Source organism: Panthera onca, chromosome C1 (genome assembly GCF_046562875.1).
Source record: "Panthera onca isolate mPanOnc1 chromosome C1, mPanOnc1 haplotype 2, whole genome shotgun sequence".
Taxonomy (NCBI): domain Eukaryota; kingdom Metazoa; phylum Chordata; class Mammalia; order Carnivora; family Felidae; genus Panthera; species Panthera onca.
In genome coordinates, this window is record NC_138346.1 from 143,330,350 (window position 1) to 143,357,426 (window position 27,077).

A 27,077-nucleotide genomic window follows, 5' to 3' on the forward strand; every position below is an offset into this window, starting at 1 on the left:
CAGCATCATTCTTTATAAAAACCTTCAACAAAGTAGGAATAGTGGGAACGTAACTTAAAATCAGAAAGGTCATATACAAAAGACCCACAGCTTATATCATCCTCAATGGGGAAAAACTGAGAACTTTTCCTCTGTGGTCAGGAATAAGACAGGGATGTCCACTCTCACCATTACTACTTAACAAAGTACTGGAAATCTTAGCCTTAGCAATCAGACAACAAGAAAAACATCAACAAGAAAGGCATCACAATCAGCAAGGAAGAATCAAAGTTTCACTATTTGTAGATGACATCATATTCTATGTAGAACCTGAAAGACTACACCAAAAAATTGCTAAACTGATACGTGAATTCAGCACAGTCATGGGATATAAAAATCAATGTACAGAAATCTGTTGCATTATTCCATATACCAATAATGAAGCAGCAGAAGGAGGAATCAAGGAATCTATCCCATTTACAATTGCACCAAAACCTATAAGATACCTGGCAATAAACCTAACCAAAGAGGGGCACCTGGGTGGCTCAGTCGGTTAAGTGTCCGATTTCAGCTCAGGTCATGATCTCACAGATTGTGGGTTCAAGCTCTGCGTCAGGCTCTGTGTTGACAGTGTGGAGCCTGGAGCCTGCTTCAAATTCTGTGTTCCCCTTCTTTCTCTGCCTCTCCTCTGCTCACACTCCATCTCTCTCTCCCTCTCCCTCTCTCTCTCTCTCTCAAAAATAAACATAAAAAAAAAAAAAATTTAAACCTAACCAAAGAGGTAAAAGGTCTGTACTTTGAAAACTATAGAAAACTTATGAGGGAAGCTAAAGAGGACACGAAAAAATGGAAAAACATTCCATGCTCATGGACTGGAAGAATCAAACATTGTTAAAATGTCTATATTGCCTAATGCAATCTACACATTTAATCTTTATCAAAATTCCACCAGGATTTTTCATAGAGCTAGAACAAACAATCCTAAAATTTGCATGGAACCACAAAGACTCCAAATAGCCAAAGCAATCTTGAAAACAAAAAGCAAAGCTGGAGGCATCACAATTCCAGATTTTAAGCTACATTACAAAGCTGTAGTCATCAAGGCAGTATAGTACTGGCACAAAACCAGACATATAGATTAAGAGAACAGAATAGAAAACCCAGAAAAGAACCTGCAACTACATGGTCAACTAATCTTCAACAAAGCAGGAAAGAATATTCAATGGAAAAAGGACAATCTCTTCAACAAATGGTGTTGGGAAAGTTGGACAGCAACATGCAGAAGAATAAAACTAGACTAGTTTTACACCACACACAAATATAAATTCAAAATGGATGAAACACCTAAAATGTGAGACAGGATAGAGGAGAACACAGACAGCAACCTCTTTGACCTCGGCCGGAGCCACTTCTTACTAGACACATCTTCAGAGGCAAGAGAAACAAAAGTAAACATGAACTAGTGGGACTTTATCCAGATAGAAAAGCTTCTGTAAAGCGAAGAAAACAACAAAACTAAAAGGCAGCCTACAGAATGGGAGACCTATTTGACCTAAAGAGCTTCTCCAACTCAACACCCAAAAAACAAATCATCTAGTGAAGAAATGGGCAGAAGACGTGAACAGACATTTTTTCAAAAAAGACATCCAAATGGTTGACAGACACATGAAAAGATGCACAACATCACTCATCAGCAGCAAATCAAAACCACAATGAGATACCACTTCACACCTGTCAGAATGGCTAAAATTAATAACAAGAAATAACAGGTAGTGGCAAGGCTGCAGAGAAAGGGAAACCGTCTTGTACTGTTGGGAATGCAATCTCGTACAGCCACCCTGGAAAACAGTATGGAGGTTCCTCAAAAAGGCAAAAACAGAACTACCCTATAATCCAGCAATCACATTACTAAGCATTTATCCAAAGGATACAAAAATACTGACTTGAAGGGGTATATGCACCCTGATGTTTACAGTAGCATTATCAACAATAGCCAAACTATGGAAAGAGCCCAAATGACTACCGAAGACTGATGAATGGATAAAGGAGAGCTGGTATACGTATATATACAAAGGAATATTACTCAGTTATCAAAAGAGTATTTTGCCATTGGCAACAAGTGGATAGAGCTAGAGCATGTTACACTAAGCGAAATTAGAGAAAGACAAATACCATATGATTTCACTCATAAATGGAATTTAAGAAACAAAACAGATTAACATGGGGGGGGGGGAGGGAGAGAATGAAGCAAACCATAAGAGACTCTTAACAATAGAGAACAAACTAAGGGTTGATGGTGGGGACGTGGATTAGATGGGTGATGGGTATTAGGGGCACTTGTTATAATGAGCATTGGGTGTTATATGTAAATGATAAATCACTGAATTCTATTCCTGAAACCAATATTGCACTCTATGTTAACTAACTAGAATTTAAATAAACATTTTAAAAGAAAAAAAAAAAAGATGACTGTCACCTGGGAAGGTAGACATGGTAGAAGGTTAAGGGAGAAAGAATCTGGGATTGTTTGAATGGACAATACTGTAACTGCTGACTGTGGAGCTCAAGAAAACAAATTTAATGAAAGTCTGTCCAACTTAGAAGAATAGAGCTAAGGTAGAGACAGGAGGTCAAAATGAGGTTACAAAGCATACTCAAGAGTGATAGCTGTAGATGAGATAGAGGTTGTGGTCACAACGGGAAGCTCTTATTTCAAGATCTTGGAGGTAGAATAGCCCATATAAGAGTAAGTCTATGTATGGCTAAATTAAGAGATAATCAAAATGTAAACACTATTCTGAATCATGAATGCAGTTTAAGATAATTTTATGAGACATACCCAGCTACATAACAACATTTAAGGAAAAACACTTAAGAATTCAGAAAAAAAACAAACCCTCAATTTCTAAAGGTAAGGGGAAAGCCAGAATATACAAAGTGCCTACCATATGGTAGGTGGGCTTGGCTTTCTTTTCTTTTTTTTTTTTTTTTTTTTGTGGTGTAATATACATTACATAAAATTTACCATTTAAACCATTTTTAATTATAGTTCAGTGGCATTAAGTACATTTGTATTTTTGTACAACTATCACCATCATCCATTTCCAGAATATTTTCATCTACCCACACTTTGTCCTAGCTGTTTTTTATACAACTTCGCTTAATCCTCATATAACTTATGGCCTTTTTTTTCTTTACAGATGAGGAATCTGAAGTTTTGAGAGGTTAAGCAATTAACTAGTAAATCTAGGATTCGAATTTGGATCTTTCAAAGTTCAAGCTCTTTCTACAACATGCTGCCTGTAAAATCAGAAAAAAGACTTTAAAAAGTTGTGAGGGTACTACCTTTGTTTAATCTTTCTCATAGGAACTCAATATACTTTACAAGTGACTATTTTCCCCTCCTTTGTTTCATTTTTCTTACTTCAGGTAAAGAAAACTATATTGAACATTGTTTCTAGATATTTGATGAGTAATCTTAACAGTCTCCCTGATACCCAGTCTGCAAAATGGAGAATAATATGTGACACTAAAATAAATTAGATTGGCACTTAATAAGGTTATTAAATGAAAGGTTCAATATAAAAATTCAGTTTTATTGTTTTGCTATAGCTGTTTAGAAAGAATGAGGCACTAAGTTATATTGCATTCTTTTCTATCCTTAGATGAAATTCAAAAGCTTTTTGTTAAAAGTGCCATGTCTCGGGATGAGCACTGGGTGTTGTATGGAAACCAATTTGACAGTAAATTTCATATATTAAAAAAAATAATAATAAAAATAAATAAATAAATAAAAGTGCCATGTCTCTTTTCAAAACTTTTTAATGTTTATTTTTGGGAGAGAGAGAGGGCGAGAGAGAGAGAGAGAGAGAGAGAGAGAGAGAGAGAGAGATTGTACAAGTGGTGGAAGGACAGAGAGGGAGACACAGAATCTGAAAGCAGGCTCCAGGCTCTGAGCTGTCAGCTGAGAGCCCAATGCAAAGCTTAAACCTGTGAACTATGAAATCATGACCTGAGCCGAAGTCAGACACTTAACCCACTGAGCCACCTAGGTGCCCCTCTTTTTTTTTTTTTTTAAGTTTATTTATTTATTTGGAGGGAGAGAGAGCACATGGGGGAGAGGGAGGGAGGGAGGGAGGGAGGGAGAGAGAGAGAGAGAGAGAGCGCGGGAGAGAGAACCCAGGGCAGGCGCCACACTGTCAGCACAGAGCTCAGCGCAGGGCTTGAACTCACGAACTGTGAAATCATGACCTGAGCCAAAACCAAGAGTCGGATCCTTAACCGACTGAGCCACCCAGACACTGCAAAAGTGCCATTTCTCTTTGTTCTATGTATCTTCCATTCCCCTCAAAGTTTACATTGCCCCGGATTATTCTCAATCTGATAGGACCTCAACTTAAAAAACAAAAATAATCATGTTAGTTAAAGAATACCTTCAAACTGCTTCTTCATAAACATTTTAATGTTATTTTAACCGAAGTATAAATTAGATGATTAATTGCAACTTTAGCAATATAAATCTAAAACTAGAAATAACTTGTGCCAAATAACCTTGTGTGTATATATGCACGTATATGTGTTTGTATCACTCAGAATATGTGTACTATACATAAACCAACAAAAGCAGCAGGCTACAATTCCCCCCTGTGGTGGAAATTTTTCAAATATAATATGAGACATGTTAAAACCTCTTTAAGACAAGTTTTTATTCTGTACACCCAGCAACAGAAGTGGCTGTTCAGGAAGAGGTTAGAGAAGTTGTTCTGCAGAGGTTTTTGGCTTCCGCACCTCTGAGATTATACTGTTTATTGCCAAGAAGCATGTATGAAAATCCCCTACTCTGGGCCACATGATGGCGCTTTTAGCTCTGTCAGCATTAGCCATTCACCCCATTTTGATCTTTTAAACTATAATTTAATTCTCAACATTTGTCTTTCCTTCTTAGTTTTAACTCCTGATTTTTTAAGTTACAAAGAAACCGCTTTCCTTCAAAGATTTGTCAGAGCCTGTAGTGAACAAAACAGGATTTATAAATGCAACTATATGACTATCTAAATGAGGGTACTGTCTAAGAGGAACAAATATGTGGTCTGTGTCTGGCCACCAAGTGGGTGAAAAATTTCTAACTCACAACATGAGATGCATCATACTGCGTCATGACCCAGTCCATCTAGGTCAATGTTCTGTCTCTGACACGGCATCAGGAGACATTTTGGGAGAAGCACTGCTGTTATTCATGACATTGAAGATACACTCCACATATTTTTTCATATCTTAATGATAAAAATGAGGGACTTGAAAACCTCTAAGGCACCTTCTGACTCCAAAGCCTCAATAGAAGTATGGAGCTAGAATTCATGAATTTCTCTACATCCTTCTTAAAGTTACTTACACATTTTAAGCAATGAGATACACAGCCTTCTATGGTACAAAATAATATCTTAGCAGTGTTAAGGGACACTAAAGATTTTAGTATTTTGGAGTCTGGTGAAAAAATTTATATTAGCTTTCATAACAATATAAGACTAAATTGAGTCAAATTCAACATTCTGTTTCCAAACAGTATGGAAGATCATAGTGTCCCTGAAGATGCCAACTTCAAGTTGTTCTGAACATGCTATAATATATTCCTGGGTTTCTTCATAATTTAAGAACTCTGTTCCAATCTTTCATCAGCCTTTATCTTTATAGACTGAAGAGTTCAAATTATTCAAGTCAGTAACATTTATTCTAAATTCTTAAATGAGACAGACTTCCCTACAAAATTTTCCCAGTCTTATGCTTACAATTTTAATTTTCACCACTTTTTATAAATAAGACATTTCCTATCTAGGAAACTTTCACTACAGTAGCAGTTGACTGACTCAGAACTGCAAAACATTAGAACTAAAGGGAACTAAGAGTTTAATTGCAACTTTCTACTTTACCAATGAGGAAACTGAGACTTCGTGTTGATAAGAGACTTTCCTATAGTGAAACAACTAAAAACCTAAGCTGGATACAACAAAACAGTACTTAAAAAAAATTTTTTTTTAATGTTTATTCATTTTTGAGAGACAGAATAAAGCATGAGCTGGAGGGGGGCTGAAAGAGAGGGAGACAGAATCCAAAGCAGACTCTAGGCTCTGAGCTGTCAGCATAGAGCCCAACGTGGGGCTCGAACTCACTGACCGCTAGATCATGACCTGAGCCAAAGTCAAATGCTTAACCGACTGAGCCACCCAGGCGCTCCAAGAGTACTTTTAAAACTGCATATTAGAATTTTAAAACTGCATATTAGAATTGACCAACCAATTAAGTGGATTGCTATCAGCATTTAAAAAAAAAAACAAAAAAAGGAACAGAGTAGGAGCACCTGAATGGCTCATGCAACTGGGCTTCTGCCTCTTGACTTCAGCGCAGGTCATGATTCCGAGGTCATGGAATGGAGACCGCATTTGCTTCTGCTCTGACAGCACAGCCTGCTTGGGATTCTCTTTCTCCCTTTCTTTCTACCCCTCCCCTGCTTGCTCTCTTTCTCGCAAAATAAATAAATAAACATTAAAAGGAAAAAAGCAATAGAGTAGAAAGTATCAGGATGTTCAAGTAATGAGGATAAATATCATTTTATAAAACTTTGTTTCAGTTACATGTGTATTGAATCATAACATAAAATATACTTATAGTGGTCAAAAATTTTGGAAATCATTGCAATAAAATACTCAATTCTTTGAGTGGATTTAAAATTTTGCTCTTATTTTTAAAATTTAAAATTGTTTAATAATTATTATCAATAAAATAAAATCAACAATAAAACAATTATGATTATGATTTAATTATGAAGGTGATGCAAGTTATTATGATGATGGCTTACTTTAAGCTCATTAAAAACATCTCTGCAATACTAAATGCTGCCATTTAAAAGAAACCATTTTTCCCCTTTAAAGGAGATAGGTTTTGAAGTGTTATACCCCATACTATATGTGAAGAGACTTTCTTTAAAAGTCATATTTCTGGGGGCGCCTGGGTGGCTCAGTCGGTTGAGCGGCCGACTTCAGCTCAGGTCATGATCTCACGGCCCGTGAGTTCGAGCCCTGTGTCGGGCTCTGTGCTGACTGCTCAGAGCCTGGAGCCTGTTTCGGATTCTGTGTCTCCCTCTCTCTGACCCTCTCCCGTTCATGCTCTGTCTCTCTCTGTCTCAAAAATAAATAAACGTTAAAAAAAGAAAATTAAAAAAAAAGTCACATTTCTGTAGAGCTTATATGTGCAACAGCTAGAAAAGCTCTTTAAAATAATACTGAATTCTAGAATTCTGATCATTAGAACACATAAAATATAATAAACATCCTCTGAAGACACAGTGACCTCTAGTGGATTCATGAAATAAACCTACATAATTCATGCCCATAAGAATTTATAAAGTAACGCGCAACCAAATATAAAAGATACTAATATGATTATATACTGACAAGTATTATACATAAATAAGGGCTACAGTTAATACTATGCACATTGTGACAAATGTTTATTTATAGATTATTGGTTACTTCCAATCAAAGAGAAATATAATAGAATCCTAGCAACGTTCAGAACCTATCACAAGCTTAAGAAATATATTTAATCTTTCTGAGATTGTTTGATAAAGATGTTGGATTAAATTGTCTCTAAGGACCTTTCAGCTCTTTAATTATGATCCTTTCTTCTTTAACTTATCTTGTACATCAATGTCAGATCAAATTCTGTTCAAAAGTGTTTGATGGCTCCCAATACTTGTCCCCGTTAGAATAAGTAAAAATTTGTTTCACTTGTATATTTATTATGCCATCCAATTAAAATTTCAATTTAAACTCACAGGTTGAGTTTCATTAAGTGTGTGTGTGTGCTCGTACAGGTATGGACAGCCTGCCAGTACTAAGCACTTACTACAAACATTGCATGTAAATTAAAATGGTTTTTTGAGGGAAACCAAAGCCATTTTCATTTTTCTTTTTTGGTGAGGTAGGGAAGGGCATATAGATAAGGTAGAATTTCAAGAACTACAAATAAAGTGACAGACCTTCATGTTCTAGGAAAGGTGGGTGTTATGAACATATTAGAATAAGATTTTAGAAAAAGGTTAGAGAGAAGAACTATTTTCAATTAGCTAAAGCAAATACCAATAACTACATCTGAAGAATATAAAGATGACAGGAAGGGTAGTTTGGTAAATGGTTTTGAAGCAGGGATGAAGATGAGCTAAAGTAGCAAGTAGAGAAGATATCACTGGAAACAAAGTTAGGAATAACTTAAGGAAACAGTGGTCTTAACAGCTGGGGAATAGAATACAGCAATATGTGTTGCTGTCATAAGGTTGAAAAGGCGATGAGCAGATCTAGCCAAAGAAATGCTAGGAAAGGAGAAAAAAGGGATGCCCGGGTGGCTCAGTCAGTTGAGTGTCTGACTCCTGATTTCAGCTCAGGTCATGATCTCAAGGTCATGAGATCAAGCCACATGTCAGGCTCCACACTCATCAGTGAAGTGTGCTTCATATTCTTTCTCTCCCTCTCTCTCTCTGCCCCTCTCCCCACTTGCTCTCTCTTTCTCTAAAGGAAAGTAAAAGAGACAAAAAGTGATAGTTAAGAAAGTGCTCGTAGCTCCCCATTCACCTTGGACAATGCTACAACCTTTATTCTTCAAATAAGAAAGACAGGCTAGTGGAGAAATAGTGAACAATTTAGTTTTCACTATGTGTAATTCAATTAACAAAGGCTATAGGGTGGTATGTTTTACATATTCTAAACGACACAGCATTGGATCTGCAGGCAAAGGTGTCAGCCAACAAAGGGACTGTCACCAGTACAAATGATGCTAGTTCAAACTACAGTGGTTTCATACTACCTTGTGCATCAGATAAGACTTTAATAAGAGGTGTTTTTTTTTTTTTTAAGGCAAATATCTTTAGTTACCTTGCATCACATTACATTTATGTCACTAAGTTTATTTAGCACTGATACTATTTTACCACAAATAACACTGCCTTGTGTTATAATATTCTTTATGAAGTATGAGTTGAGACCTTACCTCATTTAAGCCTGTCTGAATTTAGAAAATAGTCTGATTACATAACAATTTTTGTTACCTTTACTGTATTATGGCATTTGTCCCTCAATAATAAATTTTTTCTCAAATTCAGCAACTACTAAAATGTTGTAAATGTTTAAACATTTCCCAAGCGGCAAACCCCAGGAATATTGATAAACATTTTGCTAAAAATTAAATTGGATTTCTTTAAATTTATAAAATACTGTACTGATTTTTAATAAAGATTGAATGAATTAGTTACCTGAACTTTTTAACCTTAGTACATAGTTTTCTAACAACAAAACAAGTTCAGTGGATCCTCAGTTTTAGTATCCTGAAAAACTTTAACATTCTTACTCTAGAATTATAATATTAATAGGGTTAATAGAAATAACTTGCATAGCAGAAAGCAAAGTTCAGATGTTGTGATTAAAACAACAAAGAAACAACTTTTATATTTACTTTCTGATTTTAAGTGTAAAATCCTTAATAACTAAGCTAAAAATATAACCATTTCTCCACAATGAAAATGTGTACGATGGTAACATTCTTAGGAAACTACAACTACTCTCTATACATCCCAAAAAGTAGAAAGAAATTATTGGAATATATGAACAAATGTATATGTAATGATTTAAATTACCTTTCCTCTTCTCGAACCCATACTGGAGTTTTAGGAATTTGTGCTTCAAAAAACTTAGATGCTTTGTAACAAAAATTGCTGCAAAAACACTGAAAAACATTTTAAAATCAGAAAATTACTTTTTCTTACTGTGAAACACAACTAACTTATGTACAGAAGAGAGTATAAAACATAAACATGTAGTTCAAAGAAAATAATGAAAACCCATGAATCTACCAACCAAGGTAAGAATAAGGTATAGTACCTTCGAAGCTCTATTATGTGTCCATCCTGGATAGCATCACTTTCGACATTCCCCAGAGGTAACCACTATCATATTCTGTGTTCCTTATTCCCTTGCTTTCCTTTAGTTTTGCTATCTATAAAAACATCCCTACAAAAGATACCATTTAGTTTTAACCAATTTTAAACTTTGTCTGAATGTCATCATATTGTTATGTTCTCTGAGTTTTTTGTTCCAAGTTATAGTTTTCAGATTTTTGTAGTTGTGGCTTATATATACATTACATTCAATTGTGTAAGTATATTACCATTTATTTATTATGAATAATTGAGTTGTTTCTAACTTTTCTGCTATCTCTACAATGTGACTGTAAGCCCTTTAAGAATTTTTAAAATTAAAAAAAATTGTGGTCAAATACACCAAAATTTACCACCTAAATTGTTTTTAAGTGTTACAGTTCAGCGGCCTTAAACACCCTCTCACCGTAGTACAACCATTACCATGGTCCATCTCTAGAGCTCTTTTTATCTTGCAAAACTGAAACTGTACACCCATTAGACAATAACTCATTTCTGCCTCCTCTTATAATTACCATTCTACATTCATAACTATGTATCTGACTACTCTAGTTACCTCATGTAAGTGGGATCATTTAATATTTGTCCTTTTGCGCAGGCTTATTTCACTTAGCATCATGTCTTCAATGTTTATCCATGTTGTAGCATGTGTCAGTATTTCCTTCCTTAAAAAGGTTGAATGATAGTATATCATATATTTTGTTAACCCAACTAGGAAGAAATGGGCAAGAAATTCTTTAAAATATATACCAAGAATAGAAAAGCCTGGTCATAAAAAATGTGTGAACTTGACTTTACTAGATAATACCAAAGAAGTTCTCAAAAAAGTTGCACCAATTTTATTTAACCAGCAGTTAAAGAGTTTCTAATATTGTCAAATTTTTATAATTTTGCTAATTTGGGGACTGTAAATCAATGTTTTTATTTGCTTTTCCCCTGATTAATAAGGCTGAGCATCTTTTCATATTTCATTATCAAGTTCCTTCTATAAAATTTCTACAAGGTTTTCTGTCTTTTCCTGGTTATGAATCTTTAGTCAGTTATATGTGAGAAATACATTTCCTTCTAATTTATCTCATCTTTTCACTCTTTTGTGGAAACTTCCAATAAGCAAATGTTTTTAATTTTAATGTAGAAAACATCAATTTTTCCTCTATGGTTTGTAATATTTCTATCTTATTTAAGAAATTCTCTGAGTTTATAAAGATACTTTCCCATATTCTCTTCAAAAAGATGTTTATCTTTTAAATTTAAGTCTGTAGCCTACCTAAAATTGATTTTTTTTATGTACACTGAAATAAGGATCAATTTCCATTTTTTTTCCATATGGATAACTACTTGTGTCAGTACTATTTCTTAAAAAAATTCATCCTTTCTCTACTGATCTACAATACTCCTGTTGTCACATATAAAGTGTCCTCATATGTGGTTAATCTGTTTCTGGCTCTCTATTCTATTCCATGACTTACTTGCCTGAATTTGTGCCAGTATACACTTTTAATTTTTAAATGTCCAAATATTAATTAAAGCATAAGCAGTTTTTTCTAACACCTTGAAGGCAATATTCACAAATAAACTTTTAACATGACGACCATCTAAAAGGCAAACTTCTAAACAATTATTTTTAGAATTCCATTTAGTGTATTAAAAATTAACTGCCACATTGAAAAAAGCCTTTAAGCTTACCTTTCTTTCAGTAATATCATAGACTTTATTGGTTTTGGTAGAAATCTTATACTTCTGTTTTGGTACCTAAAGAAAAGAAAGTACAGCTTAAGAAGAATTCAAGTAATAAACATAAACTTTCTTGTAAGATTAAATCATCTACAAATCTTTGGTTAATTCAGGTAATTAGTTCATGACCTCAGTTCCATTTCTTGTACTATCTACAAAGTACTTTGTTAAATATAAAAAATTAAAGCTTCTATTTTACTTTATTATACTTTATTTTTTTTATTTCAGACAGAGAGAGCATGTGAACAGGGGAGCCTGATGAGGGACTTAATCCCACAACCCACCCAACCAATTGAGCCACCCAAGTGCCCCTAAAGCTTCTATTTAAAAAAATTACTTACAATTCCTAGTTTTTTCTGACATAAAGGATAACCGCAGAGCTTGATAATAGAACGCTCATCCACGACATCGCTGTAGTGAGCAGGTGTGATGAACTTCCCCTATAATGAAATGAGAGGGGCGTTCCCCCACTAGATTATTAGAAAAGTTCATTTATCAGCTCTCTAAGCCTCACAGAGCTCATCTGAAAATTCAGGGATAATAACAGTCTATCTTATAAATATGATGTTTGAATAAGAGGAGAAAATAAAGGTAATAAACGTAGAAAAACATTTGACAAATAGTAAGCACTCAAAAATGTTAGCTATTATTAAAAAAACAAACAAAAATAGCCCAAAAAAACATCTGTCTCAGGAGACTATGAATCGTTGTAGGTAAGTACTTCATGAAGTAATTCTGAGGCAGGAAAAAGAATTGGTGCTATAGTCATTGCTATACCAAAGCAAAACACTGAAAAGTTTATTTTATTTAAAAAAATATTAAAAAATAAACCATGGAAAATAAAATATAATTTACCTATTTTTGAAGCAGAGTCTTAAAAAACAGTGTGTATCAAACGTGTCATTGTGATTCCTGACAAATTTTTGTGCAAAATTTTCCAGTTTCTGAAAAATGTGTATAGGAGACTGGTGAGATGGTACTTATAAGCTAACACCAAATACTTTCTTTGATATCTTCATGTTCAAATCTCAACTCGTTTCATAACTTTGAGATCACTTTTGAACAAGTTTTTCTGTTTTCCCAGGGACTGAACAACTTTTTATTGAGAGTGATATAAGGTATTTGTTTCAAATGAAGCATTTCTGGTTTGTCTTTGTTTTTAGTGGCATCCTGCATGCAGATTCTGATGTAGTTACATGTATCAATTTAAATACTGTCACATTAGAGGGGAGGAGTCAAGATGGCTGAGCAGGAGGGGGATCCTATGCTTACCACATCCCTGGAACACAGCTAGATAAATATCAAATCATTCTTAACACCCAGGAAATCGATCTTAGGACTGAGACAATAAGATGCACAGCTAGGGGGAGAAAAGAGGACATATTGTGGAAGGCAGGAAGGGCGAAGATGTGATTTGGGAGAGAAAATAATCAGTGGTGCTGTAGAAAGGAGAGGGCCCTAATTAGGAGAAAGGAGAGAAAGAGAGGGAATGAGCAGGATGCAGGGCATTGCACAAGGAAAACATTTTGCCAAAACCCCTGATGGGGAAAAAGAGAGGGGCTGATTATCCCAAGTTTTTACAAGCAGTGGAGCTCAAAGTCTGGTTTTAGAAGTCTGACCCATCACTGGGGTGGAGGCTGTAGGGCACAATGGTGCTCCTGTGGAGAAGGAGGGCAGAGGCCAGGGAGCAGAGAGCATGGTCTGAGGATGCCCTGGGTTGTACTGGCAGAGACAGTTTCCCTTCTTGGAGTGCATTTGGGAGAGGTAGCACTGCCTCTCCAGGGACAAGAGGGCTGGCAGGTACCACTGAGCTGTCCCATTCATTAGGATAGGAACAGAGACAGCTGTGGAGGGCAGCTAACCTGGACTGTGGCTTTTTGCTGTGTTTTACCATAAACTTCAAGCCTAGTGAATTTGTGCCACCGCCCTTCTGGGACAAACCGGCACCCGCCCCAGTGTTGTGAGACCCTTCCCCAGAGGATCAGAGCAGGTCCATGCCACACTGGGTGCATAAAATATGGAATTTTGAAACCTAGCCATCGCACCTGAGATAAACCATAGTAGCACTGCACCACCAGATGGGCAGATGAGTCGGACACAGACAGGGTGAAGGAAGAGATCTGAGGAATGCTTGGGACAAATGACGGGAGATTGTTTGCTCTTCTGTGAGCACTTCCTGAACAGTGGTGGGTACAAACTCCCCTCTCTGGGGACTAGAGAGCCAGCTGATGCCATTTAGCATGGATGGACTTCAGTGAGCAGTAAAGAGCCCACAGTAGAGGCTTGAGCTGCTTACACCAAGTCCTGTCCTCCCTGAGCTCTTCAGGTGCTTCTGAACTAGGGTCATTATGTCTGAGAGAGCAGCAGCAGGCCACCCTCCCAGAAGACCAGCACAACGGTCCTCCACACCCACCAAGTCTACTAACCACAGAATGCTGCAAAGTGTCAGCTCTAGGGGAAACAGGATCTATACTCTTAATAAGCTGACCAAAACACAAATACTTAAAACTAATCACACAGAGGACAAGGTACAAACACTTCCCATTACAGACAAGGAGAAATTCTGCAGAGGACAGAAAGAGCACCCAAAACACAATGGCAGAGTGCACACAGCATACACCAGAAACACTTCCTGAAGTGCTAGGCCCTGGACAGTATATGACCTCTTCTTAATACACACACCTATTACTGTTAGAAGCAGGACACATAACAGGCTTTCCTAACACAGAGAAGACAGAGACCTAGACAAAATGCCAAGATGGAAAAATTCATCCCAGAAGAAAGAACAAGAAGAGGTCATGGCCAGGGATCTAATCAAAACAGATATAAGTAATATACCTGAACCAGAATTTAAAACAATAATCATAAGAATACTAGCTGGGCTTGAGGCAGCATAGAAGACACCAGGGAGTCCCTACCGCAGAGATAAAAGAGCTAAAAATTAGTCCGAAATAAGAAATGCTATAACTGAGATGCAAAACTGACTGGTATAATGAACACAAGGATGGAAGAATCAGAGGAACAAATAAGTGATATAGAAGATAAAATTATGGAAAATAATGAGGCTGAAAGGAAGAGGGAAAGGAAAATACTGGATCAGGAATGTAGACTTAGTGAATTCAGTGACCGCATAAAGCATAGTAACATTAGTATCACAGAAGTCCCAAAAGAAGAGAGGAGAAAAAGGAAAAGAAAGTTTATTTGACCAAATTACAGCTGAAAACTTCGCTAATCTGGGGAAGGAAACAGACATCCAGGACCAGGAGCTATAGAGAACTCCCATCGAAATCAACAAAAGCAGGCCAACACTAAGACTACTGTAGTAAAATTGGCAAAGTACAGACATAAGCAAAGAATCCTGAAAGCAAGGAAAAGAAATTCCTAACCTAGGGGGAAGGCAAATAAGGTTAGCAGCAGATCTCTCCACAGAACCTTGGCAGGCCAGAAGGGAGTGACATGATATATTCAACATGCTGAATGGGAAAAGAGCAGCCAAGAATACTTTATCCAGCAAGGCTGTCAACCAGAAAAGGAGAGATAAAGAGTTTCCTAGACACACAAAAACTAAAGGAGTTCATGACAACTAAACAAGCCTGCAAGATATATTAAATGGGACTTTTTTGAGTGGGAAAGAAATACGAAAAGCAACAAAGATTAGAAAGGAACAGAGAACATCACCAGAAATATAGCTTTACAAATAATACAATGGCACTAAATCAAATCTATCAATAATCTCTTTGAATATAAATGGACTAAATGTTCCAATCAAAAGACAGTATTAGAATGGATAAAAAACAAAACCTATCTATATGCTAGCTACAAGATACCCATTTTAGGCTTAAAGACACTTGCAGATTGAAAGGGGACGAAGAACCATTTATCATGACATGCTAATGGATGTCAAAAGAAAGCTGGAGCAGCCATACTTAGATAAACTAGATTTTAAACCAAAGACAGTAACAAGAGATGAAGAAAGGCACTGTATCATAATAAAAGGGTCTACCCAACAAGATCTAATAATTGTAAATAATTATGTCCCCAACTTAAAGCACCCAAATATATTAACCAAATAATAACAAACATAAAGAAACTCATTGGTAACAATACAATAAGAGTAGGGAACTTTAACCCCCCATTTATATCAATGGACAGATCATCTAAGTAGAAAATCAACAAGGAAACAATGGCTTTGAATGACACATTGGACCAGGTGGACTTAACAGACGCATTCACAACATTTCATCCTAAAGCAGCAGAATACACTTTCATTTGGGTGCACATAAAAAATCTTCAGAATATATCACATACTGGGTCACAAATCAGCTCTCAACAAGTAAAAAGAGATCGAGATCACTCCATGCATTATTTGCAGACCACAATGCTAGGAAACTTGAAAGTGACCAAAAGAAAAAAATTTGGAAGGACCACAAATACACAGAGGTTAAAGCACAACCTACTAAACAATAAATTGAATAACCAGGAATGAAAGAAAGAATAAAAAAATACATGGAAGCTCAGGGCGCCTGGGTGGCTCAGTCAGTTGAGCGTTCAATTCTTGACTTCAGCACAGGTCATGATCTCAGGGTTAGTGAGTTTGAGACCCACATCAGGCTCTGCGATGACAGCATGGACCCTGCTGTCTCCCTCTTTCTCTAACCCTCCCACATTTGCTATCTCTCTCTCAAAATAAATAAAAATAAACCTTAAAAAAACATGGAAGCAAATGAAAATGAAAACATAACAGTCTAATACCTTTGGGATGCAGCAAAAGCGGCCATAAGAGGAGTATATCGCCATGTAGGCCTACCTCAAGAAACAAGAAAAATCTCAAATACACAATCTAACCTTACACCTAAAGGAGCTAGAAGAGGAACAGCAAATAAAGCCAAAAGCCAGCAGAAGCGAAATAATAAAGATTGGGGCAGAAATAAATGATACAGAAACAAAACAAAACAAAAAAACCCAGTAGAGCAGATAAATGAAAGTAGGAAGATGGTTCTTTGAATGAACTAATAAAACTGATATACCCCTAGTCAGACTTATCAAAAAAAGAAAGGACCCAAATAAATCACAAATGAAAGAGATCACAACCAACATCATAGAAACACAAATAATCATAAGAGATTATGAAAAATTATTTGCGAACAAATTGGGCAGCCTGGAAGAAATGGACAAATTCCTAAAACACAAAAACTACCAAAACTGAAATAAGAAGAAACAAAATTGAACAGGCTCACAGCCAGCAAAAAAAAAAAAAGCAATCAATAATGAAAAATCTCCCACACACAGAAGTCCAGGGCCAGATGGCTTCCTAGGGGAATTCTACCAGACATTTAAAGACGAGTTAATGCCTATTCTTCTCAAATTGTTCCAAAACAATTTGGAACAGAAATGGAAGGAAATGTTAGGAAATGGAAGGAAAACTTCCAAAATCATTCTACGAGGCCAGCAATACCTTGATTCCAAAACCAGACAAAGACCCCACTAAAAAGGAGAATTACAGGCCAACAGCCCTGATGAACATGGATGCAAAAATTCTCAACAAGACACTATGAAATCGAATTCAACATAACGTTAAAAGAATTATTTACCACAATTAAGTGGGATTTATTCCTGTGCTGCAGGGTGGTTCAAAAGGCACACAGCTAATATTCCTCAATGGGTAAAAACAGAGCTTTTCCTCTATGGTCAGGAAAAAGGATGTCCACTCTCAATGCTATTATTTAATATAATACTAGAAGTCCTAGCCTCAGTAATCAGACAACAAAAAGAAATAAAAGGCATCACAAGCAGTAAAGAAGTCAAAATTTCATTATTTGCAGATGACCTGATACTCTATGTAGAAAACCTAAGACTCCACCAAAAAAAAGCAAGAACTGATACATGAATTCAGGAAACTCACGGGATATAAAATCAATGTACAGAAATGTTGCATTTCTTTTTATTTTTTTTAATGTTTGTTTATTTTTGAGAGAGTATGAGTGGGGGAGGGCCAGAGAGAGAGGGGTTCAGAGGATCTGAAGCCAGCTCTACACTGACAGTAGTGAGCCCGATGCAGAGCTCAAACTCACAAACTGTGAGATCAGGACCTGAGCCAAGGTCAGAGGCTCAACTGACTGAGCCACCTAGGTGTCCCCCAAAATTGACTGCATTTCTATACACCAAAAATGAAGCAGTAGAAAGAGGAATTAAGGAATCGATCCCACTTACAAATGCACAAAATATCATAAGATACCTAGAAATAAGCCTAACCAAAGAGGTAAAAGATTTATACTCTAAAAACTATAGAAAACTTATGAACGAAATTGAAGAGGACAAAAAGAAATGGAAAAAGATTCCATGCTCATGGATTGGAAGCACAAATATTGTTAAAATGTTTATACTACTCAAAGCAATCTACACATTTAATGCAATCCCTATCAAAATACCACCAAGATTTTTTAGAGTTCGAACAATCCTAAAATTTGCATGGAACCACAAAAGACCCCAAACAGCTAAGGCAATCTTGAAAACAAAAAGCAAAGCTGGAGGCGTCACAATTCCAGACTTTAAGCCACATTACAAAGCTATAGTCATCAAGACAGTATGATACTAGCACAAAAACAGACATATAGATCAAAGGAACAGAACAGAAAACCAGAAATGGACCCATAACTATATGGTCAACTAATCTTTGCAACTAATCCAATGGAAAAAGGACAGTCTCTTTGACAAATGGTGTTGGGAAAATTGGACAGCAACATTCAGAAGAATGAAACTCAACCACTTCCTTATACCACACACACAAATAAACTCAAAATGGATGAAACACCTAAAATGTGAGACAGGAAACCATCAAAATCCTAGAGGAGAACACAGACAGCAACCTTTTTGACCTCGGCTGTAGCCACTTCTTACTAGACACATCTCCAGAGGCAAGAGAAACAAAAGGAAACATGAACTAGTGGGACTTTATCCAGATAAAAAAGCTTCTGTAAAGCGAAGGAAACAAAACTAAAAGGCAGCCTGCAGAATGGGAGAAGATATCTGCAAATGACCTATTTGATAAATAGTAATCAAAATCTATAAAGATCTTCTCAAACTCAACACCCAAAAAACAAATCATCTAGCGAAGAAATGGGTAGAAGACATGAACAGACATTTTTCCAAAGAAGACATCCAAATGGCTAACAGACACATGCAAAGATGCACAACATCACTCATCATTAGCGAAATACAAATCAAAACTACGATGAGATACCACCTCATACCTGTCGGAATGGTTTAAATTAATAAGCCAAGAATCAACAGATGTTGGTGAGGATGAAGAGAAAGGGAAACCCTCTTGTACTGTTGGTGGGAACATAAACTGGTACAGCCACTCTGGAAAACAATATGGAGGTTCCTCGAAAAAGGTAAAAACAGAAGTACTATGATCCAGCAATTGCACTACTAGGTATTTACCCAAAGGAAACAAAAATACTTCACAAAAAAACAAAATACCTGCATTGTGCACAGCAAGGAACGCAGTTATGAGACGATGCTCAGCTTTGGGAAACGGGGGTCTCAACATTGCTGCTTCGACTGCTGTACAGCCTACCACCAAGAGTCAGGGTGCACTGGCTGGAAGGCTGCGGAGCTTCTCCATGCAGGACCTGCACTCCATCCCTGATGCCCCTGCCCCCTGCCTACCAGCATCCTCTCTACCTGGAGGACCAGGTACCTCACCTCAGGCCGCCCATCAGTTATAGAGCAGGGGGCCTGCAGGACAGTGACACTTAGGATGAGTGTTGGTCAGGTACAGAGGCAGTCTCTCAGCCACCTGCCTGACCCCGAGAGAAGCCTCTGAGCTGCAGCCAGAACCTGCGTGTGGTCAAGAGGAAGCCACCCGTGTGGGAGGGCACTTCGCACTCACTGAAGATTCAGAAAAGGAAAAAGACCATTTCCTCAGACATGAACAGCGAGGGTCTTCAGAGCCTGGCTCAGTCTTACCTCTTGCCTTGTGGAGCACGGGGGGCTGTTTGGAGGGGACCTCTGGCTGCATGTCTGACCTGCCTGCACCAGCTGCTCAGGCTCTGCCTCCTTGGCTCCTGCTGCTGGCTAAGGGCTGGGTGCTGCCCGGGCCATGCACAGGACTATACCTGTAATGTACCAAAGCAAGATGGGCCCAGGATTCTATTTATTATCTTTCTCATCCTTCTACCTTCCCAGTGTGTGGGACCAGAGCCCTTCCCAACTGCAACTGAAATCAAAAGTCCCCCCAGCTGTGTTCATTCCTTCCTGTCCTTCAAAGTACTTGATAGCCTCTTCCACGGCCTTTGAGTGTGTGTGTGTGTGTGTGTGTGTGTGTGTGTGTGTGTGTCTCCCCTGGTTGTATGTTTTGTGTTGGTGAATGAGGTCAGGTTTATGCAAGTTTTGGTAAATAAATACATAAAAGTGAAAAAAAAAAAGCACAAGTACCCCAATGTTTATAGCAGCATTATCAACAATAGCCAAATTATGGAAAAAGTCCAAATGACCACCAACTGATAAATGGGTAAAGAAGATGTGGTGTGTGTGTATGTATATACACATATATACATATATACATAAGTATATATACACATATATGTGTATACATGTACAAAAGAATATTACTCAGCCATCAAAGAGAATTGTATCTTGACATTTGCAACGAAGCAGACAGAGCTAGAGTGTGTTATGTTAAGTGAAATGTCAGAAGAGAAAGACAAATACCATGATTTAACTCACACGTAAAATTTAAGAAACAAAACAAATGAACATAGGGGAAGGGAATAAAAAAAAGAGAAGGAGGCAAACCATAGGAGACTCTTAACTACAGAGAACAAACAGTGTCAATGGAGGGAAGGTGGGAAGGGGATGGGCTAAATGGGTAATGGATATTAAGGAGGGCACTTGTTATAATCAGCACTGGGTTTATATATAAGTGATGAATCACTAAATTCTACTCCTGAAATCAATATTACGTATTAACTAAATAGAATTTAAATAACAACTTGAAACAAACCAAAAGCAACAATAAAAAACAAAGACTATAGTAAAGCACCAGAATTTAAAAAGTATATATATCTTCATATTTATATTCCTCTTATTTAGAAAAATCTCTGAGCCACATTAATAATTATTTTTGCAATGGGAGTTCAGAGTTTTAATTTTCTTTTTAATTTTTCTAAGGATTATGAGGATATAAGAGAAATTTCCATTCAAAATTTTAGTGCAAGAAAGTTGTTAAAGAAAAAACTTTTAATGCAGACTGCAATCCTGTTATACGTTAAATCATAAATGATCTATATTCCAAGTTTTTAAAATATCAAACCTAATAGAATTACATTAACAAAAATAACAACCTTCTGTTACTAACATAGGAAACACACAGAATATGGAAAATAACGTTGGGATGATTAGTGCAAAGTGATAAAAATCAAGTGAGATTAGCAGACTTGTTTAAAGAACTACTATTAAGGGGTAAAATATGCATGTTGTTTTTCATTAGTGCATTTTAAATTCATTATACAACAAGGAATGCATAATAGTTGATTATTTTAAAGTGTATGAGTTATATAGCACGCTACCTGCATCTAGTGACTGAGAGGAGAGTCAAAGATTTTGACAATACAAGGAAGCTTGATATTGCACAGATTTAAAGATCGAAAACTACAAAAGTAATAATTTCCCAATTTAACACATACACACTCCCTTAGGAATTCTTCTGTAATATCCTCTTCTAAAAGCTGTTCAACAATATGTAGAGCTTTTCTCTCAAATTCAATCTTCTTTCTCACAGCTGCTTCTAGTTCTGCTTTCCTAAAATTAAATAAAATTAAACTTAAACTTAAGTTATTCTACTTACAAGTTTTATCACAGCCAATTTTGTTTTATAATACAGCACAAACATAATGTGCTATTTTGCTACTTAAATTTATATTTTTTAACGCTGCTACCTGTGATGAATATGTCTCAAAATATTAACACACAGAAGTCTGCCACAGTAACAGGACTATTTGATTTCCAAGCATCAAAGCACAAGGAAGAAAATAGGTGATATCTTTTTGCCAGTTAGCGTTTATATTGTCTCAATCATTCCTGTGGGTATCTAAGAAGACAGGCTTTTCCTCTGAAATCCTTAGAAATCAGGAGAGATATGAGAGGAAACCGACAACTTCAGCTGTTCTTACAAGTAAAAACGTGTGTCAAGTCTCAAAAGTTAACTGATAGCTCAGTTTGACAAGATAGAGTCCTATCTGCAAAGAAGTGTTTACTTATTTTGCTGTAAAATCTTATTAAATAACTATATTGACGTGACTGTGTAGTTGAGGAACACAATCTTCCCAAGAGAGCTGCTCCTTGTCTTGGCACCAGTGGAACTGTCAGCCTTTGCTGGCCTCTACACATCATGGAACATAAAAGCAGAGACCACTTGATCAAACAACGGCTCTAGGACAGTGGTTCTCAACTCTACTTGCACATGAGGATCATCTGAGAAGATTTCTTTAAAAGATGTCTATGCCTGCGTTCCACTGCAGGTTAATTCAATCAGAATCTCTGAGGATGGGGCCTAGTTATTGGTGTTTTCTTAAAAGTGCTCCAGGGGCACCTGGGTGGCTCAGTCGGTTAAGCGTCCGACTTCAGCTCAGGTCACGATCTCACGGTCTGTGAGTTCGAGCCCTGTGTCGGGCTCTGGGCTGATGGCTCAGAGCCTGGAGCCTGCTTCTGATTCTGTGTCTCCCTCTCTCTCTCTGCCTCTCCCCTGTTCATGCTCTGTCTCTCTCTGTCTCAAAAATAAATAAACGTTAAAAAAAAAAAATTAAAAAAAAAAAAGTGCTCCAGATAATCCTAATGTGCAAAAGGGTTGAGAATCCTTCCATAGGAACAGAGATACCCAACCATCTTGGTAACTTATTTGCTCCTTTCCTGTACTGTTTTCTCCTTTCCTACCAGAACTACCTTTGCTGGTCTCCTGGGCCTTGATCTAGAATGTATTCATTTTTTCTCCCTATTTTCAGTGACCCCCAAGACTTTAATTTTTTTTTTCAACGTTTTTTATTTATTTTTGGGACAGAGAGAGACAGAGCATGAACGGGGGAGGGGCAGAGAGAGAGGGAGACACAGAATCGGAAACAGGCTCCAGGCTCCGAGCCATCAGCCCAGAGCCTGACGCGGGGCTCGAACTCACGGACCGCGAGATGGTGACCTGGCTGAAGTCGGACGCTTAACCGACTGCGCCACCCAGGCGCCCCCAAGACTTTAGACTCTAATTCCTTGCCTGGAGCAAAAATATTCTACAAAAACAATAACATTCCACAAAAAAGGAAGATGACACAGGATCAACTATTTCTTTTGCCAAATAAGGGCATTAAAATAAGAAGAAATTTACAACAGGGGCACCTGGGATGTTAAGCAGTTAAGCGACCAACTTCGGCTCAGCCCTGCGTCCGGCTCTGTGCTGACAGCTCGGAGCCTGGAGCCTGGAGCCTGCTTGGGATTCTGTGTCTCCTCCCTCTCTCTCTGCCTCTCCCCCCTTCGTGCTCTGTCTAAAATGAATAAATGTTAAAAAAACTTTTTTCTTGTAAAGAAATTTGCAACTAAGAACTGTTCTCCCACCATTTCATAAAGACCATTCTTACATCCAAAAAGTATAAAAGACATGAATATAGACTAAAAGAAAGTTTTCTATATTAAATGTATTTAGCTTTATGAAAAGCATTTTATTTTTCTCATATTGTTGCCTACCAGTAAGAGCAATGCATTGTACTAGGATCAGTCTACAACCTACACTGAGGAATTGCTGACTCAAGCTGTTAATTATCTAAACCTTCAGTAACAGCCACACTCACTTTTTAAAAAATATTTATTTTTGAGAGAGACAGAGCATGAGTAGGGGAGGGGCAGAGAGTTTTTTCCCTTACAGCACTTATCACAACTTGTAATTATGCATTCAGTTGTGATAATTTAATTGGTATTTCTCTGTTCCACTAGAAAGGAACTGTGTCTATTCTGCTCAAAACCATATCCTCAGGGCCTAACACAGGTCTGGCATATCTCATACTCGGTAAATAATTTTGAAAGAATGAGTAAATGAAAGCCAATACTTGATAAAAAAGATCCATCACAGACATAAATATTCTAATCATCTTCATAGACTACTCCTGTTCTAAAAACTTTTTTGTGACAGGAGATAAACCTAGCCTTTCAAGAAATGCCAAGACACAGAATAAGACTTTTTGCTGAAGATATGGACATGATGTAAACAAGAATAGAAAAGGTTTCTTGGAAGTCTTTAGCATATAAAGAAATAAAAAGAAAGTGTATCTGAAGAGGTATAAAAGGAGTACCTGGTTAATTTAGGAATGCTTATTCCCTTACAAATCTTTCTGCAGATACTTACACCTACACTAGCAGTGTCTTGATTTGGTTTTCTTAAAGCCTGGAGTAGAGCGATACAAAGAGTCTATGGGAGAATTTATAGTTATTCTCAGATCTTCCCCTTCTCTCTCATAATAATTTTCTCTATGGTATCAGCCGTTATTGTTTTTAAAAATAGTTCAATATGAGATCAACAGATAAGAGAATGCAGTTGTCCAAGTAGTTCTCATACCTTTTAGAAGTATCTTCTTGTTTTAAGGCATTTGTCTGTTTAGCACCTATAATTAAAAAAAACAAAAACAAAAACAGTAGGTCATGTCTACTCAAACACACTAGTTTACAGGGCAGATTCTTGCTCAAATAAACCGCAGACAACCTTTTCTTCTTTTCCCACACATTACTTTCTAATCCTGTGTGTAAAACAAATGAAATGGGCAGGGAATCCAGTTTACTTCCGTTAATTATTTCCCAATTTTTCTTGGAGTGTATCTCTTTTGGGATTGAATTTTCTTATGTATCACAGTGACACGGTTACGGGCTCCTGAAAATCTGAGATATGGGTACTTTTAGAGGCAACCTCTCTCCATCCCCCGAATGTTCGCTCGCAGGAAAAGACCGTGGGGTCTGACACCTCAGAGGATCATCCAAGGACCTAAGCAGCAGTATATCTCGAAGGTGGGCTGGCGCGAGCGAGATTCAAAGCCAGCTGCACAAGGCCTGCCTACGTTGCCCTGGTCACTTACCCATTCTGGCGACCTGGCTCTAGGCTCCAGCACCTCTACTCCCTCTCCTTCAGAGACAGCCCATTCTGGGGAAAATTCTTGGGACACTAGTGTAAAGAGGTGGGGGTCTGGCCGGAGGTCTTTTGTAGAAGACTCGAGGACAGCGAAGGGACGCTCTCGGCCTTCTCTGCCCTGAAGACCTCCTTCCCTGGAGCAGCCTTTGGGGTGTGCCCCGCGGGTTTTAGTCTGGAACCCTGTAGGCGTTCAACTCCCAGGGTCCAATCGTGGGATAAGGCCCTTCTTCCTACCTGTGGCGTTTCGAGAAGCGCGGGGAGTCCGGGCCTTGAGGCGGGCGGAGCGCGGCCCAGCCGAGTCAGCCATGGGTAGCGTCGTCAGAGGGTCACACCGGGAGCTGGCGTCTCCCGAAGCTCCGCCTCCCCTCGCGTAGCGCTGGGCGGGGCCGGCCGGGGCGGGGCGGGGCCGGCAGAGAGGCCTGGGCGGCCGGAGGAAGTGAAGGAGGGTGATGAGAGTGGCCAGAGGCCCAGCCGGTAAGTGGACGCACCTGGAAGTCTGGGAATGCCCGGGCTCGCGGCGAGCTGTGAGCGGCGGAGGACCCGGCTCCACGGCCCGCAAGGCCCCGCGAGGTCCTGGGGCCCGAACGCCTAGGCGTGGAGGAATCGGGAGAAATGGCTTCCCTTGGATGCCGCCCGCACGCGCGCTGGGGCTTTATCTGCCCTGGATCGCGCGGCCGTGAAGCCCCGCTGACCCTTGCCCCCATTGCGGGCCTGTCCTTCTCTCCGGGAGGAACGATGGCCTGGGAGAACGAAACGGTGCTCTCCTGAGAGCTGCAGGTTGCCTCGCCTTCGTGCGGTGTACTGATTACATTAACTGGATTATTTGGGGGACTGCATCTCTTAGAGAAACTCCCTGGTCACACTCGGATCAGGGGGCATCTGAACTTTCACCCACTCTGGGTGAGTTGTGTTGACTACAAGTTTTGTGAAGTGGGACATTAAACAATTTTTTGTTTAATTCCCTAAGGATTAGAACTGACTTCAGGAACACCTTCTGGAAATTTTTTCAGAAAAGAAATACTGTGCCTTTTTAAGCCATTTACGTAGTCCAAATTTGCGCTCCTGTTGGGTGGGCGTACCCTAGAGAAAAAAATTTTTTTCAAGTGTATCTTTCAAAACTGTGCTCTTAATAGATGCAACAGTTTTACCCCCTTAGGCTAAGATCCTTTCAATAAAAACATTTCAGCTTTAAAACTTGACATTTTCCTTATTGTATTTACTAGAAATTCACCAGAATGAAATACAACTTATTAACGCTTTAATATCACTGATAACTTTTATATTTCAGCATCAAAAGTAGGAAAAATAAAGAGGAATGGCTGTGGAAGAACTTAAATCCATAATAAAGAGATGTGTAAGTATTGTGTGTGTGTGCGCGCGCGTGTGTGTGTGTGTGTGTGTGTGTGTGTGTGTGTAAAGTTAAATACCTTTTAAAATGTGGGCAAGACACAGATTATTTTTAGTTACATTTAGGGTCATTCAAATCGCTTATCTTCTTTAATCCTTGCTTTGTCTGACCTGTGAATAAATAGCAGGAGGGCCAGAAGGCAGATTAGATGATTCTCCAAGTGACCTACTTGTCTAAGTAACCTTTTAAATTTTTAATACTGATCTTTATTGTAGAATTATTTGGCAGAGTGGATTTCAAGATCATTCATTATGGTACTCATTAGTCTTGTCCTAATTTTCATACATATGCTTGTGTGCAACTTACCTAGAACTTAAACAGATTTTCTCTTTTTCTCCAGAGAGGATAAAGCAAGGAGTTACTGAATTTTTATTCACCTAAACATGTTTGTTTTGTCTTCATTTTGTTTTTGTCAGCAAATCCTAGAAGAACAAGACTTTAAAGAAGAAGATTTTGGTCTATTTCAGTTAGCAGGCCAAAGATGCATAGATGAAGGGCATATAGAGCAGCTAGTAGAAATTATTCAAAATGAGAAGAATAAGGTAAGTACAATCTTTATGAGTACTTTTTAGTATTTATTAGAATGATAATAGCCACATGATGTTATTATTCTTCCACCCATTTACTCATTAAACATTTAAGAATCAACTTCTACAATAGGAATGTGGAAAACAAAAAAGAATTAGGTCTATTTATATTCTTGACAGTGTTTATAATAGTCTGGTAGAAGAGATAAACAGGTAAACAACTAGCAGTAAGAAGGCAGAATAAATGAAATAAGTGCTATAGTTGAAGTATGAGTAAAGTGCTTTAAA

The 27,077-nt window shown here is 37.8% G+C and overlaps 2 protein-coding genes and 1 pseudogene across 9 annotated transcripts in view; 2 read left to right on the forward strand and 1 right to left on the reverse strand.

Annotated features, from left to right (window-relative positions):
• The window catches only part of RPAP2 (RNA polymerase II associated protein 2), a 98,719-nt gene extending 73,388 nt beyond the window's left edge, over nucleotides 1–25,331 (reverse strand). For 4 of the 7 annotated variants that reach the window (XM_060625405.2, XM_060625404.2, XM_060625403.2 and 1 more), the window contains exons 1-6: nucleotides 25,089–25,327; nucleotides 24,291–24,336; nucleotides 21,385–21,499; nucleotides 12,037–12,135; nucleotides 11,648–11,713; nucleotides 9,662–9,750 (exon numbers count right to left, since the gene is read on the reverse strand). In XM_060625405.2, coding sequence (XP_060481388.1) covers nucleotides 9,662–9,750; nucleotides 11,648–11,713; nucleotides 12,037–12,135; nucleotides 21,385–21,499; nucleotides 24,291–24,336; nucleotides 25,089–25,161 — 488 coding nt within the window. In that variant the 5' untranslated portion in view covers nucleotides 25,162–25,327. Of the gene's footprint in view, nucleotides 1–9,661; nucleotides 9,751–11,647; nucleotides 11,714–12,036; nucleotides 12,136–21,384; nucleotides 21,500–24,290; nucleotides 24,337–25,088 lie in introns of all 7 variants that reach the window. The other 3 variants (XM_060625406.2, XM_078451673.2, XM_060625401.2) reach the window with 2 other exon arrangements.
• On the forward strand, nucleotides 13,403–19,996 carry LOC132673047 (uncharacterized; annotated as a pseudogene).
• Nucleotides 25,230–27,077, forward strand: part of GLMN (glomulin, FKBP associated protein) — a 34,606-nt gene continuing 32,758 nt past the window's right edge. For both annotated transcript variants that reach the window (XM_060625407.2, XM_060625408.2), the window contains exons 1-3: nucleotides 25,230–25,328; nucleotides 26,143–26,208; nucleotides 26,679–26,804. In XM_060625407.2, coding sequence (XP_060481390.2) covers nucleotides 26,170–26,208; nucleotides 26,679–26,804 — 165 coding nt within the window. In that variant the 5' untranslated portion in view covers nucleotides 25,230–25,328; nucleotides 26,143–26,169. The remainder of the gene's footprint in view (nucleotides 25,329–26,142; nucleotides 26,209–26,678; nucleotides 26,805–27,077) is intronic.